Source organism: Vigna unguiculata, chromosome 11, assembly GCF_004118075.2.
Source record: "Vigna unguiculata cultivar IT97K-499-35 chromosome 11, ASM411807v1, whole genome shotgun sequence".
Lineage (NCBI taxonomy): Eukaryota > Viridiplantae > Streptophyta > Magnoliopsida > Fabales > Fabaceae > Vigna > Vigna unguiculata.
Window position 1 is genome coordinate 29,546,856 of NC_040289.1, and position 17,518 is coordinate 29,564,373.

Sequence of the window (17,518 nt, forward strand, 5' to 3'; positions counted from 1 at the left end):
TTAAAATAAATTGGTTGTAATATCTAAATGAAATCAGATTTATTTTTTTGTTAAGAGTAATCAAAATTTTTAAATTGAATAAATATTTTTTTTTTTTTTGGATTTAATGACATTTGAAAAGTTTATTTTGTTGAAGTAAAATAATAAAAAATAATAATTAAACATGTTCTAAAATAAGAAATAAATAATATATTAATTAAAATTATTAAAATTTTACTACGTAAGATCTAAAATATAATATTAATTTGAGTTGTGATCCTATTGTTATTGTTAATAAAATAACATGTTACGTTTGTAATATTTTATTTTTGAACAATATTTTTTTGTAATAATTTTTTATTTGAAATAATAACATATTTTAAATTGTTTAATAATAAGAAAATATTTTGATAATAAAAATTGAAAAGCTAAGTTGTATCGTTAATTAATTATTGAAGTTAATAGTGTAAATATATATTGATTGAAGTTGGTATTGTTTCTTTTAAGGGATTCAAATGTGATTTTGTGAAAGGTTACAACTAAATTGACTAATGTGTTATATTAAAAAAATTTCAAATCAAATAATTAGATTACCAAAATATTTCTATTGTTATACGTTATATAAAATTATATATAAAATTATATATAAATGACTTAGAATTATTTTTATAAATGTTATTCAATTATTGAAATCATAAAAAAATTATTCAAAAAAATAAATAATACAATATATTTTGCATGAAAATAAATTTAATATATAAGGTAGAAAATAAGTAAATATTTCGAGGGTAGCGTGGGAAAAAATAAATATGAAGAGGATAAATTAGTCTTTTAACATTTGTCACCCTCCCATCTCACCAAGAGTAGAGGGATGACATTTATTGTGAATCCTGGTAATTCTCCATCCCTATCCCTATCCCTATCCCTTTCCATCACTCCAAAAAAGAACAAGGCAATTACCCTTTAATATGCGATTCTCATTCCTCTTGAATAATGAATATACTTAAAAGAACACAGTTTCAGTGAAAATTAGAATCAATCCCTCTTTGAAACGTTGCCTCAATCTAGTCATCCAACTTTAGAAATATGTGGAATTAATCTTGTTAACCAAATTTTGTTAGGTTTATTTAATGTTTCAAACTTCAAACGTATTTCATGATAGTATTTGAGTTGTTTAAACTGATTGACTAATTACCACTTCAATGGTAGTTGAGAAATACATTTGAAACGTCAAAAAAATTTAACAAAAATTTGGTTAGAAAAACTAAATCCACACTTTTTTTTATTAAAGATGAGGGAATATATTGGTCTAAAGTTTCGAAAATAGATTATTTCCAATATTTATTGAAAGTTAGTGGACTTAACAAAAATTTGGTTAAAAAGACTAAATCCACATTTTTTTTAAATATAAGGGACTATATTGGTCTAAAGTTTCGAAGATGGACTATTTCCAAATTTCATTGGAAGTAAGAGGATAAAAAACATATTTAATGTAAAGGAAAATGATATCCTGACTCCATTTTTTGACCCCTTATTTGACTCCATGAGGTGGCATGCACAGGTGGATTTTATTTTTTAAATTAAAATTAATTTTATTAAACCATTTTACTTCAGACGTGGCACGTTTTGGAGAGTGGGTGTGGACGTGAAAATTGAAAGGGTGAGAAACACGTTTTGGAGAGTGGTGTGGGCGTGAAAATTGAAAGGGTGAGAAAGTAGGTTTTCTTTGGAGAGTGGGTGTGCGCAGAAGAAGCAAAATTGAAAGGGTGAGAAGGTAGGTTTTCTTTGGAGGGTGGGTGTGCGCAGAGCAAGCAAAAACGAAGAAAGGGAAAAGAAAGAAAGAAAGGGAAAAGGAAGAAAGGAGAAAGGAGAAAAAGGGAGAAGACGTGTGTTGTAGTGAAATCGAAGAAGACGAATGGAGAAGACGATCCTCCAAGAGTTAGGGTTTTTGTTGCTCTCCATTGTTCGATTCAGCATCGTGGTTCGTAGGTCTGTTTTTTTTTTTTTGCGTTTCTCCACTACGCCAACAGGTTTGTAGTTTTTTTTTTCCAAATCGTCGTTGTTGGTTTTTTGGTTAAGGAACTGAGATTTTTTTTTTTTTTGTTTTTGGTGGCATAGTCGAGTGAGTTATTCTTTAAAGGAAAATTTAACATCTATCTTGTACAGGTGAATGACCACAACACTGTAATCGAAGAAGAAAAAGGGAAAAGACAAAGCTTGTGAAGTTATGGTTTTTTGTGCTTTCAGTTGTTCGATTCAGGCGGTGATTGGTAAGTTTGTGTTATTTTTTCGTTTCTGTGATTTTGGTGCTTTGATAGGTGCATGAATACTAGTTTTCTAACTAGGTTGATGAAATTTGTCTTATTTTTTGTGATGACCTGTTTGATCACAAGTGATGACTTGTGCTGCATTTTGTGTAATAATGTGGTTTGACTCAATTTTTTGAATTCATACTATAGCAGTCAATAGTTGATTATAGGGTAATTAAGTATGAGTAATATGCGTTGATTTGTAGTTATTTCTTTCATGTGGTTTCATACCCAAGTGGGTTAAACATGTCTGATTTGTTGGTGATGACTTGTGTGCATCCAAGTGATGACCTGTGCTGCATTTTTTGCAATTATGTGGTTTGACTCAATTTTTTTAACTTCCATATTATTTTAGTCAATAATTGATTATTGGGTGATTCACTTTGAATAATCTGAGTTAATTTGTAATTATCTCTTTGATGTGGTTTCATAGCCAAGTTGATTACACTTGTATGATGTATGAGTGATGACCTGTTTGCTAACAAGTGATGATCTGTGTTGAATTTTTTGGAAGCATGTGGTATGACTCAATTTTTTTATCTTTCATGTCATACCAGTCAATAATTGATTATGGGGTGATTAAGTATGGGTAATATGCATTGATTTGTAGTTATTTCTTTCATGTGGTTTCATACCCAAGTGGATTAAACTTGTATGATTTATTGATGATGACATGTTTGCTCACAAGTGCTGACCTGTGCTTAATTTTTTGAAGCATGTGGTATGACTCAATTTTTTTAACTTCCATATTATTTTAGTCAATAATTGATTATTGAGTGCTAGGGGATTAAAGCTGTTGAACATCAAGAAAGTGTGCTAGGGGAATTGCAAAAAGAACTTGTAGACTTGAATGCAATGATGATTGAGAGGAAGAACCAACGCCAGCATCAGCAGGGCAAAATGAAGTTTTTTGAGTTGGGTGAACCAAGTGTTGGTCATTCGCAAACACCTAATTCCAACCACCCCAAGGGCTGTATTGAATTTGTCAATTCTGGTGAGAGGGGTCATGTGGAAGAAGTTCATTTTCCAAATCAGGAAGCACAAGAATCCGAACAGAGCAACATGTATGTGCGACGAAGGGATGGTCCTCGGATGCGTGTCAAGAGTATGGCAATAAGAACTCCTTTTGCAACATTTAGTGGGAGGAAGCGTCATAAGTAGTTGATTTAGAAATTTTATGTTTGTTGTAGTTAGGATTTATATTGCTAAATTTGGTATTTTTTATGTTTAGACATTGTGGAAGTGATTTATGACAATTTTCTTGTTTGGCTTAGTCATTGATTTATGAAATTCTGAGTGGTTTATGTGAAGTTATAGCTGGATGTTGTTCATCCTAATTTTCATTGAGTGCAAATAAATTTTATAGTAGGTGAACAGTGAATACGTATGTGGTCAGAAATTTAGTAATATTGGTTACCACACAGATCACAAATAAGTAATTATGTGCAAAATGTTGTTTACAGGTCAACACTTAATATATGAATGATCTATATTTAAAAATGTGAGAGTTATCATGTCTTGAATGTTTTACCAATTATAACACACCTGATTAATATATAATATGTGATGTAGAACTTGCGAACTAAATAGCCCATACCAAACTTAATGTTCTTCAAAAAAGTTTACTCTAATTTCATACCAGATTTTTTGTACATGTGCAAATTTTTTGGACCAGGTCACTACTTAATAGTTCTCGAGTCATCATATAATTTGAATACAGATAAGAAGAATATCATGTTGGAGTTGTGGATGAATTATCCCACATGTAGTTTGTTGTTGTTCAATATGTTTCATATACGCCATAAAGGTGTTATATTTCATTAAGTATGGAGTACTTATTGACACCCTTACCCAAATACCTTATATTATGTGCGTGTACAAAATGTGAAGCGTAGATCAACACTTAATAGTGAAATGGTCACTATTTAAAATTATCAGAGTTATGATGTTTTTCCTCTTTTATCAATTATCACACACCTACTTTGGAAAGGTTTATTTTCGTTGAATTTATGTTAGCAGAGACCAAGAATTTGGAAGGTGTGCAAATGTTTATTGTAGGTCAGCATTTAATACTTGATTGATAACCATTTATTATTCTCAGTGTTGACATGTATGTTATGTTCCACTTGTACCACAATTTTCCCACAGATTCATCATGGGCAGTATCTTACATTATATTTTACTCTATTTATGTGATTGATTGTAAGTGAGTTTCATACTAAAACCTTTTTCATAGATTTCAAATTTTGAAGGTGTGCAAAATCTTTGTCGGTGATCAACAGTTAATAGTACATAGATAATCATATAATAAGTTTAGCTGACAGTGAATTTACATGGATATCAAAGTGATAAAATAAGTTTAATATCATAGATGTAGTAGATCCTTCCAACAGTGTCATGAAAATTAAAATTAACAACATAAACACTAAAGTTAAAAATAAATAGCCTAAAAATTGAAGATATTAAATAGTCATGAGTTACGTAAGTGATATATTATCCAGAACATAAGATTGAACTTTGGAGCTCTCCCCAACCTCAAAACATGGAATATTGGTGGATGGAGGAACCATCCTCTACAGTATATCCTCCACATTAGCAGTGTTAGTAGGTTGCACGTTGGGCTGCAAATTGGGTCCCATATTTGTGTTGTCATTTGCGTTCGGATTGGAATTTATACTGGTCTGGGCATTGGCTTCCACGTTTTGTTTGACAACATAGTTAAGTCACACCACAGGCATAAAAGCTTTAACTTCTTCTTCAGTTGGATGAGTTATGTCATACTTGAAAACCTACAAATGTCATGAATGATTATATTGTGTGACTTGAAGACATGGTATGAATTAAAAAAAAAAACATATATTTGTTTCAAGATTAGTTATTTGCCTTGACAATGTTCCTAAGTGTGATGTCGAGGTACCCAAAAGGTCTGAATATAGCAACCTATTGAATCAAAATTCATAAAGTTTTATGAGTAACTATACATGAAGAGGAAAAACAATAAAGAGACATAATTTCATACAAGTTTAATCCACTTGGGTATGAAACCACATGAAATAAATAACTACAAATCAATGCATATTACCATACTTAATCAACCCATAATCAACTATTGACTGGTATGACATGAAAGATCAAAAAAATTGAGTCATACCACATGCTTCCAAAAAATTCAACACAGATCATCATTTGTGAGCAAACAGGTCATCACTCATACATCATACAAGTGTAATCAACTTAGCTATGAAACCACATCAAAGAGATAATTACAAATTAACTCAGATTATCCAAAGTGAATCACCCAATAATCAATTATTGACTAGTATAATATGGAAGTTCAAAAAATTTAGTTAAACAACATGATTGCAAAAAATGCAGCACAGGTCATCACTTGGATGCACATAAGTCATCACCAACAAATCAGACATGTTTAACCCACTTGGGTATGAAACCACATGAAAGAAATTATTACAAATCAACACATATTACCCAAAGTGAATCACCCCATAATCAACTATTGACTGCTATAGTATGAGTTCAAAAAATTGAGTCAAACCACGTTATTGCACAAAATGCAGCACAGGTCATCACTTGTGAGCAAACATATCATCACAAAAAATAAGACAGATTTGATCAACATAGTCAGGAAACTAGTATTCGTGCACCTATCAAAGCACCAAAATCACAGAAACGAAAAAATAACTCAAACTTACCAACCACCGCCTGAATCGAGCAACTGAAAGCACCAAAAACCCTAACTTCGCAAGGTTTGTCTTTTCCCTTTTTCTTCTTCAATTATAGTGTTTGTGGTCATTCACCTGTACAAGATAGATGTTCAATTTGCCTTTAAAGAATAACTCAGTCGAGTATGCCACCAAAAACAAAAAAAAATCTCAGTTCCTTAACAAAAAAACCCTCAACGATGATTTCGAAAAAAAAAAACACAAATCTGTTGGCGCAGTGGAGAAACACAAAAAAAAAGAACAGACCTACGAACCACGATGCTGAATCGAACAATGGAAAGCAACAAAAACCCTAACTCTGCGAGGATTGTCTTTTCCCTTCTTCTTCTTCGATTTCACTACAACACACGTCTTCTCCCTTTTTCTCCTTTCTTCCTTCCTCCTTTCTTCCTTTTCCCTTTCTTCATTTTTGCTTGCTCTGCGCACACACACTCTCCAAAGAAAACCTACCTTATCACCCTTTCAATTTTGCTTGCTCTGCGCACACCCACTCTCTAGAGAAAATCTACTTTTTCACCCTTTCAATTTTCACGCCCACACCCACTCTCCAAAACGTCTTTCTACAAAATAAGTTTTAATAAAAAATAAAAAAGTCACGTCTGAAGTAAAATGCTTTAATAAAATTAATTTTAATTTAAAAAATAAAATCCACCTGTGCATGCCACCTCATGAAGTCAAATAAGGAGTCACAGTATGGAGTCACTTTATCATTTTCCTTAATGTAAAACCCTAGAAAATGACATTTTAGAATTGATATTGGTTTAAAAATAGTGAGACTCGATTATTTTAATATTAAAAGGTTTTAGTATAAATAGTTTTGTTATAAATGAGTTTTATTATTTTAAAAACATATCATCTCTCTAAAAACCACTTTTCTATAGTTCTCTAACTTTTCTCTAGAAGTTCTCACATTTTGTTCATCTGTTTGAAGATCGGAGACCGCTAAGGTGATCCTCTTGGCGAGCTCTTCCTTTCTATCCGATCAGTTTCTTTAATCGTGTAAGTTGAACTTCTGCTCATTTTTTTGTGGGTCTTCTCTATTTTGGCTTGCATGTGACCCTGCTTTGGTTGCATGTGACGTTTTAATCATCAATATGAGTCTTTGTTGGTTAGTGATCATAACGACAGGTCTTGATCATTCTTGTGTTGTTCCTAGGTATAGATAGAACGTCTTGTGGAGCAAAAGGTGTTTTGGTATTCCTTGAGTTTGTTGAGTTGTTTCGGTCGATTGAGTCGCTTTGTTAGGTAAGGGAAGCTAGTATTACTTTACTGTGTAGTGTTTTTCTAAATTTATGATTGCATGTTGATGAATTTGATCTATGATGAGTATGGTTGTTTTGCTTGTATGGTTTGATATATACTTCTCATAGCTGAATCCACGGGTTGTGGAAATATCCACTGGTTACCTGTGGAATACGTTGGTGTGAATTCTGCATCCTAGAGCCAAATCCAAGGGTTATGGAAAAATCCCTATGTTGCTTGTGGAACCTTCTGTTTATTTCTTCACCTTTAACATGAATTGTCATCTCCCTTCTATCATGTGTGACATTTATGTTTTTCTTTGTGTTTATGAAGTTTTACTAGTTGTTCTTGAACATTTATGTTATAGAGTGCTTATTACATGAAATTATGAAATATGATATGTGAATATGATGAATGAGTTGTCTATGATTGGTGGGTATGTTTATGGAGAAGTGATGAGGTTATATGTATGAAAGAGAATCAGTGGAATGAGATGGTTAAAGTTGGATTGCATCTTTGTTTTGAAGTGTTGGATTTTGAGGAAATGTCATGATGGTAAGAGAGTGAAAGTGAATCTTAATGGAATGGAATGAGAAAGTTGATTTGAATTGTTTGTTGCACAAGGGTTGTGCTTCTAAGGAAGAAGTGCAATCCTCACTAGTAGGTTGTTATGCATTGGCTAGGTTGTTAGAAGTGGGCTTTAAGCCTAACTCAACCCCACAAAACCGGTTTGTAAGGTGAAGATTGCACCCACTTATATATTGTGAATTGACCTTATCTCTAGCCGATGTGGGACTTCCAACACATCCCCTCACGCCAAGGTATATTCATCTCGTGCGTGGGACAAGGAACTAGTGGGTGATCTATTAGCGGCCCAATATCGGGTGGAACAGAATGTCCAAGAATGTTCGTTAGGATAGGCTCTAAGTTGGCTCTGATACCATATTAGAAGTGGGCTTTAAGCCTAATTCAACCCCACAAAACTGGCTTGTAAGGTGAGGATTGCACCCACTTATATATTGTGAATTGGTCTTATCTCTAGTCAATGTGGGACTTCTAACACTAGTAGGTTGTTATGCATTGGCTAGGGATATGTGTTGGTCAGAAGCTATCCTATACTCTATTAGGCTTACAAACTCATATAGAGTGTCGTGACCTACGTGGTGAGAGTTTAAGGAGGTTCTTATGGCGGGATTAGGGGTGAGACCACTAATATGGCGATGCCATAAGTAACTTACGTTGTACAGATGAAATTGATTCATGTTGGTTAGGCCAAGTGGAGCTAGGGCCTTTGCCGCAATCCACTTTTCGTGAAGCCAAGTGGAGTCAGGGCCTTTGCCACAATCCACTTTTATGACAGGTACACAGCTTCTTTGTCTGAGTCAATGCATAGATCCGGATAATTGAGTCTAGAAAGTCTGCAATTATATGTTTGGTATTTCTTTTTATGAATGCTTGAAATATGCTAATTTATAATGTAACAAGTTTAAATATTACATGATTATTTCTTTTGTAAACTAGCTTACCCTTGCACTTTGTGTCTCTTGTTTGTCCTTCTTTTGCGATGATCACCTATTCGGTGAGAACAGATGAGGTTGCAGGTTTAGAGGCACCTTTGAAGGATGAGGAACCATCCATTAGGCTAGTGAAAGGTTTCTAGGAGTTGTAATAAGTGATTAACACTTTTTTTGTAACACCCCTGGCGCACCAGCCCAAAGCATGTCAGGTTACTACAGCCCGATGCACCCCAACCCCGTCACCCTTCTCCGTCCATTCATACTGGGTGGGTTGTTGCCAGTGGGAATCGAACCCCCAACCTGACCACCTTTAACACCTCTGGCACACCAGCAGATGCTACCAGTTGTGCTGCAGCGCAACTGGTAGCATCTGCTGGTGTGCCAAAGGTGTTAAAGGTCAGGTTGGGGGTTCGATTCCCACTGGCAACAACCCACCCAGTATGAATGGACGGAGAAGGGTGACGGGGTTGGGATGCATCGGGCTGTAGTAACCTGACATGCTTTGGGCTGGTGCGCCAGGGGTGTTACAATATAGAGCTTGGTTGGTTTTAGTTGGTTTGTATAATTGATATATTTTTATAGTTTTATCTTTTGTAAGATTGTATTAATATATTTTATATAATGGATAATTTGTTACGAACATTATGATGAAATATCATAGTTTATGAATTTTTTTAAGTTGCTGAAATTAGGATGTGACATTTAACCCTTTGAAATTTTATTTTAAGCTAATGTAAATTGAGATTTAAAATAAATATTAGAAATATTTTTTATTAAAATGATAAGAAAATTTATAAATTCAAGTTAATAATATCTACAAAATAGATAAATAAATTTATAAACTTATTAATAATAAAATATATATTATTTATTTAATATTTATATAAAATGTATTAAAAATAATTATGAAAAATAAATAAAATTTCTATGATTTTTATGTTTAAAAAAATTAAAAAGAAAGTTGGAATTCAGTTTCGCCAAACCAAATTCTAATCTATCTTTTTTAATAATTATGAAAAGTAAAAAGTATTATTTAAGTAAATATTGTGAATAATATCTCATTAGTAAAATTTTATTGAAAATTATGTTATTTTAAAGAAAACTTTACCAATGATTATAAATGGTAAACAGTATTATTTAGATAAATATTTAAAAAGATAATTAGTGGAGCATGCTACTTTTGAAAAAAAAATATAAGAAAAACACTTGCAAATAAATTATAGTTTTTTTTTCTACAAATAAAAAAAAGACCTAAAAAAAGCAAAATAAAAGAAGAACAAAATCATAATAAACAACAAAACAATTATTCCAACACCAACTCAAACCAAGTGATGGTTAATTCTGACATCAGGTCCTTTTAAATGCTATCATTACATCAAAGTAACAAGAAGTTTAAAGAAAATGAGATTTTATTTTGGAATCACTTCTCTATTCTTCCATATGAGAATTAAGGAAATGAGATTCCATTTAAGCAAAGAAGTTATATTTCAAATTCAAAAATCATATTAGCAATTGATTTATTTATTTTTATTTATTGTTATAATACTACTATTGATTGATCATAAATAATTTTAAGTCTGGTTTTAAAATGGTTATAAAAGTTAACAATTCTATTATGCATGTTAATCTGTATTTTGTAATTAATCTCATTTTAATCAAATTTAATTATACTACTTTAATGATTAACTTTACACTTAGCATGTTTTCTTGCAACTATTGCAATTTCTCACACTCACTCACCTACATGTTCTTCGAAACGTCGTCGTTTGAGAAGTGGTGTTGATGAGAAATGAGAAAATAGCCGTTGTGACACTTGCGAACCATATAAACCAATCGGTTCGCTACCTGGCTTCATAATAAAGTTCAAAAGAAAATTGGACCGTTAGAGAACTAACCGTTACACTTTCCGCTCAACATTACACACATTCCCTCTGCCTCGTTTCTTTCCTTTCACAGAAGCACCAAATAAAACACGCTCTCTCCCTTTCCCTCTCTCTTATTAATCACTTCTCGAGTTCTCGACGTTAAACCCTAATCGGAACGTGAAATGGCGGTGACGGAGGAAACCGGTGGCGCCACCGTGATGGACGAGACCTACGAGTTCTCGGCGCCGCGATTCTTCGACTTCATTAAAGGAGAAACCGATGAGGAATCGCTTAAGGCTGAGCTCTGGTTCGACACCGCTCTCTCTTACGCTCCTTCTCGTAGGTTCCTGTTCTCTCTTTTTATTTCTCAGTTCTTGCTCATGATCAATCTCTTTTATTCTATAATTCTATAATGATAATAATAATAATTATAATATTGATTGGTTTCAAGGATTTTAGGAATTAGATTTGAGAGAAGTTAGGGTTGTCGTCTTTATATTGAGGTTTTGTTTCGTAGGTGAGTTTAATGATCGGAAATATTGAAATGAAGTGAGGAAATTAGTTCTTTCTTTTGTTCTTATTGGTTCCTATCATCGTGGAATATTTAAATGACACAGTATGGTGTGAATGCGAATTTTTTTTCTTTCATTTTCGTTAAAGTTTCTCCTGTAATTTATGATAGGGTTGCTTTGCTTCCAATTGCTTCATAGTTTTTAGTTGCATTTGGTTCTATGCAGTTGTTTGATCTCAGCTGTGTTTCGGACTCTGTAGTTTGTCTTCTAGGAAATTGATACTCAACTCTTTCACTCATTCCAACAAATTGTGATTAGTGAATGGCTCTCAGCCTAAAAACTGTTCTGTTAAAGTATCCTGGTTTTACATATGTTGTGAATGGTTTTCAGCCGAAACTTAGTGATTTCTCCATTTGTTGTTTTAGAAAGTGTTCAAAGTCTGTAGTGTTTTTAATAGGAAATAGCAATTAAACATTGTTGGTTCTTCTATGTGTTGTCACAAAGTGATTTGTGTTAACGAATTAGTTGGCTGAACTTTTCTGGGTTTTCAAATTTGTTGCAGCATTCATGCCTAAAATCAAGACTGCTAGATCTATTACTGTAGATACCTTGTGTGATTTTAGTGAAGCAGACAAAATGCAGAAGGTACTATTATCTATTTCAGTTTTGGTCGAGTGTATAATTGAATATTCACTCTTTAATCACAATATATTATCTGCTGTTTTGATAGATGTTAGCTAGTGTTGATGATAATGCTCTGGAAAGGAATATATACCCACAGAGCATGGCTGCCAAAACAGAGGAAGTTGAAGCTGATAAAATGCAGAAGGTACTGTTGCATCAGTTTTCATGATAAATATGCACTTTTAGATTTGGTTAGTTTGACTGATTATACTTCATTTTACTAGGCACCAGCAAATGTTGATGAGAAAGTTCTGGAAACTAATCTCAAACCCCAGTGTTTGGCTGTCACTAGTGTAAAGGAAGATGATGCACCTTGCACTGATAAGGAAAGAAGTGAGAATGATTATAAAGGAGATAGTGGATGCTTTGTTTCATCAGCTGAAGGAGCACCTGCTGAAGTAGCAAAAGATGCTTGCACTCCGAAACCAGCTTTGCTCAAAAAAGTTACCACTTCCACTAATTCCAAGAAGACCCAGAATAAGAAGATTCTTACGAATACAAAACCTCAGCTAAAGTCAGCAACTGGGAAGAGCATTGGTGGGACTCTTCACTTATCCCATGAGAATCAAGCTATTAAGAGGCAAAAATTGGATGGAGGAAAATCTAGACAGGTAATTTTGAACTTCACTGTTGCATTTTTGGTCTTTACATAAAATGCGTTCTAATTTATATTTTAACTTTACAGATTCTGAATGTCAAGCATCAAACTTTGCCTCATAACAAATCAAAATTGGGTTTTACGATGTCTTCTAGCACTAGTAAAACTAATAAGGAGGACAGAAAGGTTTGTTTCGTCCCATTAATTCTCATATATTAAATCAAATACTTTATGTTTCAAATCTCTTTGGTTCTTTTTCTTCACTTGTTGAATTATGTATTTGAAGGTTTATGTTCGTGAGACACCAACAACTCCTGCATCTGTACCATTTATATCAATGGCAGAAATGATGAAAAGATTTCAGTCCAGTACTAGAGATCTAGCCCTGCCTAGCGTTGTTTCTCATGTATGGATCAAACTTTCTACTTCCACTTCATGTTTTAGTGCTCGAATAATTTTTTTACTAAATATTCATAATGGTGCTTCTTTGGTTCAGACAAAACCAAAACTTACATTGACTAGGCCTAAGGAGCCTGAATTTGAGACATCTCAGCGCGTTCGCCCAACTAGGGTGAAGAGTAGTGCAGAACTTGAGGAAGAAATGATGGCTAAAATTCCAAAATTCAAGGCTCGAACATTGAATAAGAAGGTACTGTTTTCATTCTTGTTTTCTGTTATTCTTCACTTTCATTTGTGTGTTTTTTATGTGTTTGTTCTTCTCTATTCTAGATTTTGCAAACTGCAACTTTGCCTCCTATTCCAAGAAGTACACCTCAGCCACCAGAATTTAAGGTAAACCATCACCAAAGAATAGAAGACTGAATTGCAAATGAAAAATATACAAACTTATTCACGCACATTACAAGTGCCAAATGGCTATATTCTGAATTACTGACTTCTTATTTTCTTCAGGAATTTCGTCTGGAAACTTTGGCTAGAGCCCATCAGAATGCAGACACTGCTTCAATATCTTCAACAGAGGTGTCCCATAAGGTATCTTTTAGAAACAATTGAATCAACTATTTGTCACTTCGATCCACTACTCACTTCTCTTTGTTAAACAGGGGAATTCATGGAAGCCTCACCATCTTACAGAACCCAAAACTCCATTACTTCAAACTTCACTAAGAGCCCGCCCACCCAAGGTGAAAAGCTCATTAGAATTAGAGCAAGAGGAGCTTCAAAACATTCCTAAATTCAAGGCAAAACCTCTAAATAAGAAGGTAATAGTGTCGTCAACTGAGATGTTACCCATTTCTAAGAATTTACTCTATCAATTAACTAACCGTAATTTTTCTTTCAGATCTTTGAAAGTAAAGGGGATATTGGAATATTCTGCAATACCAAGAAGCATGTTACTGAACCTCAAGAATTTCATTTTGCCACAGATGAAAGGATTCCACCACCTGCTTCTTCCGTGGCTGATTTATTTAGCAAGGTAATGATGAAATATCTGCTCGCAGAGATATCTAGAATATTAAAATAATATTTTTCTTTTCAGTTCTGGAATCATTTTTATCGTGTGAGATTAATCATTTTATCTTTTATGGTTGCAGCTTTCTTTGAAGTCTGAATCTGAACGGAACCATAACCCAATTAAAAGAAACACAACTCCAAATCCATTTCATCTCCACACAGAGGTTCATTACTTCCCCTTAGGTTGAAACTGCAATGTTTTGATCTAGTTATTCTTATACCGATTCTTAACCATGACAGGAAAGAGGTGCCGAGAAAGAGAAGAAACTGGTCATGGAACTTCTGCACAAACAGTTGGAAGAGGAAATAGCAAGGGTTCCCAAGGCTAATCCATACCCTTACACCACCGATTACCCTGTGGTACAGAATTTTTGTCGATCAAAACTTTTTTGTCTGTTTGCTAGTTGAAAAAAATTGATGATGTGTACTGTGAATATCATTTGCAGATCCCACCAAAACCAGAACCAAAGCAATGCACAAGACCAGAGCCATTCCAATTGGAGAGTTTGATGAGACATGAAGAAGAAATGCAAAGGGAACAGGAAGAAAGACAGAGAATAGAAAGAGAAGAGGCCCAGATGAGAGAGTTTAAAGCACTACCAATCTTAAAAGAGTGAGTGAAGAAAAAAGCAAGACCTTTTTACTTTAATGTGCAGATGGTGAAACTACAAAAGAACTAATTTTTTTTTTCGTGGATATTATAAAATGCAGGGACCCAATCCCTCTTCCAGTGAAGGTCCGCAAACCTCTCACACAAGTTCAGGAATTTAGTTTACATGTGAATCATCGAGCTGTGGACAGAGCACAATTTGATGAAAGGGTAATCAAAAATTTCATATAGCTTTTGTGAGGTTTTACTTTGAAAGTACTGAAATAGCTTGTTTTTACAGATTAAAGAAAAAGAAATGGTGTACAAACGATACAGAGAGGAGAGTGAAGCAGCAAGAATGGTATGTCAACTATGTCTGCAATTTAATATCTGGGAATAAGATAGTTATCTGATTGATACTGATAAGTGATATGTACCATGAATGTGCAGATAGAGGAAGAGAAAGCTTTGAAACAATTGCGAAGGACGATGGTTCCTCATGCTAGACCAGTTCCAAGTTTTGATAATCCTTTTTGTCCCCAAAAGTATGAGTTTAAAACCTAACTAAATTTTCTTATACTTTTTACATTGTAAATTTTTTATTGCTTATTGTGTTCTCTCACCATGTTGCTTTTAGGTCTTCCAAGGACATAACGAAACCCAAATCACCAACTTTGCGTGTACTCCAGAGAAAGGAAAGACGAAAGGTATTCACTGGAACAGTGGTCTCGAGTCCTGCCTCTAACATGAGATGATTTTTTCAGGAGCAAGTGTAATTGTTCAAGAACTCTTGAATCCTCTCTAAGCGGTGTTGTGTAAGAAAAACTCTTGAATTCTCTCCAAGTGGTGATGTGTCTGTAATACTACTCTTCTCATAGCTCCTAAAAAAATCCCAATTCTTTGATGTATATTTTCCCAAAACATGTTAAATATGTATTAGTTTAGGCATCACAGTGTGATGTCAACATTAACAAGTGATATTTTTCTCGGTAGATTAATAATGCTAATTATATTGATGCTCCATTTGTGTTTATTCTATCATAAGTTTCACATATCTGCACGATCCATTATCTTTTTTATTCACATTTATCTTTCTTTTTCATGTCATCTTTCTATTTTAATTGGCACTCTATATCATTAATGAAAGTATATCTTTTTATATTTATCATGAATAAAATTAACTTAAATATGTATTAATTTCTGAAATTGAGATAAATACATTTTTGGTTTCCAAATTAAAAAAAAAATGTATTTTTAATTTTTAGGAAAAAAAATATTAATATGCTGTATTTGTTTTTCAAATAGTTTCATGTTTAATTTGGTTACGGATATTTTAGTTTAATATTTAATATTTATATTCTGTATTTATTTCGATTTGGTCTAATCGGCTAAATATGTAAGTTACCTTACCATAGACATAATTAAATTATGTAAAATGTAAAATTGAGAATTAAATTAAAATAATTGAAAATAAATAACGTTACGAAAGCGTATATATGGAGATTACAGAATAAATTTAATATGTAAAATGTAAAATTGAGAATTAAATTAAAATTATTAAAAATAAAAGGGTTAAATATGTTTTTTGTGTCTTAAGTTTGAGTAAATTTTGAAATTATAGATCAATTTAATTCTTCTTTCGAAATACGTAGATTTAGTCATTTTAATCAAATTTTGTTAGGCTTATTTGATGTTTTGTACACATTTCAAGATTGTATTTGAGTTTGATTTAGTCATTGTAATCAAATTTTGTTAGGTTTATTTGATGTTTTCGTACACATTTCAGGATTGTGTTTGAGTTGTTTATATTGTTTGACATATTTTTGTTTTTATGTTAAGTCAAATACTAAAATGTTAAATAAACTTAATGAAATTTGATTAAAATAACATATTTTGAAAGATGAAGAAATAAATTGATTCAAAATTTTAAAATAAACTAATTCCAAAATTTACTGAAAATTAAGAAACAAAAACATATTTAACCCAAATAAAATAGTGGCACGAAAAATGTATATTTGGAGATTACAAAATCATAATTCAACAAAAAACTTTTCATATGTCTTTAATTAAACGTGTTTTTAAAGTCAAATTCAAAAAATAAGTGTTTCATCATTATAGGATGTTAGTAGTTTAAAGCAATAGTAATATTTTATGAACTTTAGCATGTTTGAGCCTAAAATAAATTTAAGAATGAAATATTTTATTTAAAATTTAGTTTTTAAATTTTTTTCATGTAAAATTATCTATGAAATTTTTGTAATTAATTTTATTTAATACTTCCACAATTTAATTTAAACAAAAATTTTAGTTTCTCATCAAAATATAGACAAAAAATAGGAGTGACAAAACGAGCCCGTTGAACATGGTTGGGACGGGCCAGAAAATGGAACCCATCTCATTTTATGACAGGTTGACGGGCTAACGCCCGTTTGGCCCATCCTTTTTTTTCAAAGAAAAAAAATTATATTCTTAAATTGATTACCTACTAAATTATTGATTAGAAGAGAAAATATAAGGAGGAGAACACTACACTAATGTATGGAGATAAAAATCACATATTTATTCATGAAAATAAACTCTTAAGAACTTAAATTTTATTATTCATGTTAACTATTAATAAAAGTGAAGAAGCAAAACACAAAAAACATTGATACGGGCCATAGGCTGGCCCACTTTATTTGATATTGACGGGCCACGGGCCAGTCGACGGCCAACTCGTCTTGCAGCCCAACGAGCTGACGAGCCAAACAGTCGAGTTAATATGCACTAACATGCTAAAATTCTTGATCCAACCACCTTATTCTCTATAGGCTGACGGGTTGACCCGTTGGACCAATTCGTTTTGCCATCCATAGCAGAAAAACATGCAAAACTCAAATTGAAAAAGACCGAAAAGTAAAACCAAACAAAAAAAACGACGCAATTTTAATCCTAATACAAATTCAACTAATAGAATAAAAATAACAGTAACACGAATATAAAGAAAAAATATACTAACTAAAGATAA

General features: G+C 32.7%; 1 protein-coding gene across 1 annotated transcript; it reads left to right on the plus strand.

The window, feature by feature from the left end:
• The first annotated feature begins 10,661 nt into the window (after positions 1-10,661).
• LOC114168735 (protein TPX2) lies at positions 10,662-15,534 on the plus strand. The gene is made up of 18 exons (XM_028053646.1): positions 10,662-10,991; positions 11,727-11,809; positions 11,895-11,993; positions 12,073-12,459; positions 12,534-12,632; positions 12,733-12,852; positions 12,943-13,095; positions 13,176-13,238; positions 13,359-13,439; positions 13,511-13,669; positions 13,750-13,884; positions 14,003-14,086; positions 14,163-14,282; positions 14,369-14,535; positions 14,634-14,742; positions 14,813-14,872; positions 14,962-15,056; positions 15,149-15,534. The coding sequence occupies exons 1-18, from the start codon at positions 10,835-10,837 to the stop codon at positions 15,264-15,266; spliced, it is 2,289 nt and encodes a 762-aa protein (XP_027909447.1). The 5' UTR covers positions 10,662-10,834; the 3' UTR covers positions 15,267-15,534.
• The last annotated feature ends 1,984 nt before the right edge of the window (positions 15,535-17,518 follow it).